Source organism: Lolium rigidum, unplaced genomic scaffold (genome assembly GCF_022539505.1).
Source record: "Lolium rigidum isolate FL_2022 unplaced genomic scaffold, APGP_CSIRO_Lrig_0.1 contig_38240_1, whole genome shotgun sequence".
Taxonomy (NCBI): Eukaryota; Viridiplantae; Streptophyta; class Magnoliopsida; order Poales; family Poaceae; genus Lolium; species Lolium rigidum.
Window position 1 is genome coordinate 5,801 of NW_025900414.1, and position 4,972 is coordinate 10,772.

General features: G+C 40.2%; 1 protein-coding gene across 1 annotated transcript; it reads right to left on the reverse strand.

Annotated features, from left to right (window-relative positions):
• Nucleotides 1-329: 329 nt before the first annotated feature.
• On the reverse strand, nt 330-3,960 carry LOC124681269 (calmodulin-binding transcription activator 2-like). Its single transcript, XM_047216202.1, has 5 exons — nt 3,280-3,960; nt 2,436-3,124; nt 1,631-2,210; nt 762-1,088; nt 330-672 (listed from the first exon to the last, which is right to left on the reverse strand). The coding sequence occupies exons 1-5, from the start codon at nt 3,493-3,495 to the stop codon at nt 565-567; spliced, it is 1,920 nt and encodes a 639-aa protein (XP_047072158.1). The 5' UTR covers nt 3,496-3,960; the 3' UTR covers nt 330-564.
• Between the last annotated feature and the right edge of the window lie 1,012 nt (nt 3,961-4,972).

Below are 4,972 nucleotides of genomic sequence, written 5' to 3' on the forward strand. Positions count from 1 at the left end.
TTGAATTTCAAAAAAATTGAAACAAAAAATTTGCACGTATATCTTCACGTGCTACACGCTTACAAAGTTGTTTCATAAAAAATGGACTTATCATGTGACGTGTGTAAAAAAGACAAAACTCGGCGCTAAAAATAATGATTTTTTTACAAGATAAATTTTCTCTTTTTTACATAGACCACAAAAAAAATTGATTTTTCGTGAAACTTGACGAATGAACATATATTATGGAGATGTACATGTAGAATTTTTTGTCAAAATTTTTCGACAACTCAAAATATAATATTTTGGTATGGGGAGCATACGCACCCGGGAGCCGAATTGAATTTCTGCCAGTGTACTAAGTTACAGAATATATAATAGCACACGGGCAGAGTTAAAGAATCCAAAAAATGTTCTAGTACTACTAATAATCAGTGCACTGAGTTACATAACGAATAGGCCCGCACAATACCAGAGTCAAACGGTGAGCAGCTAACCAAACCACTAGCGAGAAACAATTTACAAAGCTAGTGTGGCCACGAACTACAAGCTAGGCAGCAACCTGATCCTACTACCTTCAAAATATCACCAGATAACAGACATCTGCGCATCGTCTCTCGGGATCAAGTCCTCCAGCCCAGCCATGAAATCAGTACCATTGGCTGCCTCGCTTAACATCTCATCCTGCATCACCTGTTCAAGACCACCAGCATACGTGTCAGCACAATTATACCAGGCACCCAACACGAGTGTAACCACTAACAGACAGAAATTGTACATACCCTGGACTGTTGCATTTCAGCAACACAAGTTGTGAGCCTCTGATACTGCTCCCTTGCTTCTGGATACTGAGCCATGGAGTGCACACGGGCAAGCGCTCTCTGCAGTCTGGCTTCGGCCTGCCTCTTACCATCCTGCAAGAAGTCGTATTCATCTTCTGCCTTTGCAGGTTGGATCTGCTGTGATGGGCCTTCTAGCTGATTCCCAGGTCGGATCCCACGCAAGCCAGGTCTCTTTCTCCTCCATCTCAGGATAACTTTCTCCATGATACCGACTGACCAAACGACTTTCCGGTAGTTTTTCCTCACTTGGTGTCCACGTACATGAGCCTAGAGATAAAACCAAAGATAGGATTAATATCATCCTTGAAAAGGACTGTTGAGGTTTTCATAGTTGCCAAGTCAGTGAGTAGATGTCAACAACACACGACCATATTAACTGCTGACAACTAGTGCAAGTGACACATTGCACATCTAATGGCATATATCTAACTTCGGACAGAGTAGGATATATAGTAACTTCTCTGTTATGTATGATTGAATGAATATAAAAACAGAAGTTTAGCATCAAGACTATTAGCTGGACCAAACACAACGAGGAAATAGATGCCTGTGTTTGTGAAGCATGCACAACCATCTCAAAGAACAACATTCTAGTTTGATTTTTTTTAAAGAATGTAGCATGCATCATGATCTCTGAGCCACACCACTATTTTCCATCAGAGGAAATGTATGGGATTAATAGCTAACAGATCCAAGAAAGAATCAAAAATTTGGACCAGTTTGATGAAATAATTTGAAACCCAATAGTCACAGAAATTCAGTGGGTATGCAGATAAATACAAAATATAGCTCTTGGTCACAAGAAATACCTGTAATTTGACAATTCTCTGGCGAATGATCATAAACTCCCTTCTCCCCTTCCAACCACGGAACTTGTTTTGGATACGAACTGCAGCAGAATGCAAATGTGTATCGTGTTGTCCCGGTTTGACATTTTTAAGAGAAACAAGTGAAAGTGTGTGTTCATCAGATAATCCACAATCGTCATCTCCATATTCCACAACCTTCTTTCTGTGGAATGACTCCACCCTGAATGCTTGAAATATCCTAGCTGCAGCTTGATGGGATTTACGGACAGCACTTAATGAACCTTGTAGTGATTCAGCATGAGAATCCTCTACAGCAAGCTGGGAAGAATTGGTTTCATCGAGATTAACAACAACTGGTAATCCAGAAACTTCTTGCACACTGCTATCCTTTGATTCCCTTATAGTAAGTTGTGACAGATGGCTTGTCAAAGCAGATTCTGCAAGAAAACCAGCAATGCCCTTGTGTCCATTTGCTGAGGCTAAGTCTGCTGGAGTTCTTCCAGAAGGAAATTCAGAATTGGGATCTGTTAATAGACCTGCTCCAGCTCCATTTGCCATAAGGATGCCAACTGACCGCTCTCTACAAAGAATATACAAATATATGAGTTAAACATAACAGGAAAAAACTGCGATGCATTACACATGTTTTTACCATCCATTTACTTCGCTATTTTTTCTAGGAACCAGGTGCAAGTGGATGGGGATGGAAGAGAGATGGAGGGTATAATCAAAAAGTCCTAAAGTGATTCTACACCATAACCTACACTATTTGGAACAGCCATTAGTGGAATATGTTTGACAATACCTTCCACAGGATGCAGCCCAGTGAAGTGCAGTCCATCCATGAGCATCTCTAAAGTTCACATTGACACCAGCAACAATTATCGGTCTTATAGCCCAATCATAGCCCAGTGCAGCTACCAAATGAATTACACCCTGCCCTTCCTTGCACAGCACATTTGGACCCTTTCCGTCATCATTTATTTTATAGATAAGCCAATAGTGAAGCCTCTCTTTCACAGATTTCTTTGAAGTTTGGTCCCTTGTCAACAAAACTTCTTTCCCATCAGATATTGATCCCTGGTCTGACCATTTCTCATCGAGCATCAAGGAATTAACAGCATTGATTAGCTCGTGTTTCTCATTCCCACTGCTCAAGAAAAGCAGCTGCTGGTCATCTGGCCCCAAGGAAAGAAGCTTCTCAAGACGAATATGCAGGTGCATTTCATTTACACCATTAGCTTGAGAGTATGAAGTCTCCATGTACTGGTAATCAGAATCTCTATACTCAAATTCTCGCACTTCACTACAAGCGACCCTGTTTGAGCAGGTCACATAGAAAGGAACTCTACCAGATCGATGTGCTGGCGCACAGCAGCGAAGGGTGCCATCTGTTAAAACCTCAGCTGGTACTTCAACATCCCCAAACATACACGACCACTTACAGTTTTCCACATGCTCCTTCTTTGCCAAGAATGTACCAGTAACTGAAACCTGCGTAATTAGTATAATTTAGCCACCAGAAAAGAAAAAAAAAGGAAACTAGTACTACAAATTGCGGAGTAAACTAACTAGAGTAGAATTATCATCATAAATATGCCTGAATTGAGAGAATAACAATAAGTAGGAAGATTAATTAACTTGCATACCTTTGTCTTTTGACCAATATACATGCAGCTTGGTGAAACATCCAGAATGCTGAATAACTGGTTTGGAGAAAGTGAAGGGCTCACTGCATAAGCATCTAGCTGTTCAGTTGGCATAATGGAACCATCAGCAACACTCACAGTCTCAATGCCACTCCAGAAAGCATCGCAGTTGGATTTCATATCCAAATCAACCACCTGTGGAAGTTCTTTACTCATCCATTTTGAAAAGCTATCATGTTTCTTCAAACCAGCACACTCAGGCTTAAATAGGTCTAGTGATAACTGCTTCAATAGTGGATGTTTGATGCTTCCTTCAGTATATCTACTGAAATTGACCTGAAAAATTGGTACAAGTAAATTTTGGTAAATTAGGTCACAACACTCTCAAATATCTATACCCACTAAAATAGAAAAAAATTATGCAGTCTTCTTCTAACCAGGGTCAATATATTGTTAAATATGCATTTTCCTTCATGGCATGTTATTGTGATGACTTTCCTTTTATTTAATAAATCTTGTTTTGCAATTTGCCCAATACTGACGTAACAGTTATTTAATATTGTAGGCAAGGATTAGCTTGGAAAAGGGTGATCTTAAAGTGACTACTGGGGTAAGATCTAAAGGGGTTGTGAAGTTCTTGTATGATATTCCCTTTGTTTCGCCATAGGATGCATTGGCCCACTATGCACATAGAGCAAGTAAACACTAAGTATATATTTATTCTTCTGGGTTATTAACCTGAACGTGCTTCCTTAGAATCGATTTCTTCAGGTCCTAGCGACCAACGCAACCGACAGGACCGCTCGGATAAAGAGGGAAGGTATATGCTGGAGTTCTCTTAGATTGAACTCCACATTTTTTACCTCGTCGTGCATTTGTGAACCACTTAGTAAAAATTATATTGAAGGATCAATCTAGGAAGTTTAAAGCACGGTTTTACTCTATGTTAATATTTTGCATGTTTTGTTAGAAAAGATCAGCATATGTAGGTCGATGTGATCCCGCGAACTATATAATAAACTTTAAAGTTCATGTTAGTGTTATCATCTTTATGCTCGGGACGAGCATAGGTTAAACTTGGTGATGTTGATGCATGTAAAATGCATACGAACTTTGTCCTTTATCATATTAAATTCTCACATATTTACAACATATATGATGATAATATCATGTTTTACATTGATTTATGGGGATTTACCAATGATCCCCTTTATTTGGTTATTTATTCTGCAGAACAACAATTTCATGTTTCTCGTATTTTTCACTTTCAGAGACCTATACGGAGTCAAATTGATCTGTAATTTTTGGAGCGTCATTTTTTCATCGGGAGAAGCACCCTGCAGCCTTGGAAGTATACCTGGATGGGCCTGAGGCCCAAAAGACACCAGGTGGCGCGTCCTACATGTCTGGGCGCGCCACCAGGTGTCTTTTGACCGCCGATCGTCCAATTCACTTGATTCTTTCGCCCACCGACGTATTTTGATCTAAAAATCACTATATATATGGCTCTAAAGAGTTCTCGAGAGGAGAGCGTCGCAGAAGATAGAAACACGAAAACAGAGACTGCATCAATGAAGATTGGAGGGGGAAACTCCGTCGGGATCAACGCCGGAGAGATCTCCACCTTCTCCAACGTCTTCATCATCATCACCACGATCAATGGGGAGTAGTCCACCTCTGGACTACGGGTTTG

Coding starts and splice junctions, on each gene's coding strand:
- LOC124681269 (XM_047216202.1), bottom strand. CDS start 3,495: ATGAGTAAAGAACTTCCACAGGTGGTTGATTTGGATATGAAATCCAAC. Junction 3,125..3,279: donor ATATTGGTCAAAAGACAAAG/GTATGCAAGTTA, acceptor CTAATTACGCAG/GTTTCAGTTACTGGTACATT. Junction 2,211..2,435: donor TGGGCTGCATCCTGTGGAAG/GTATTGTCAAAC, acceptor TATTCTTTGTAG/AGAGCGGTCAGTTGGCATCC.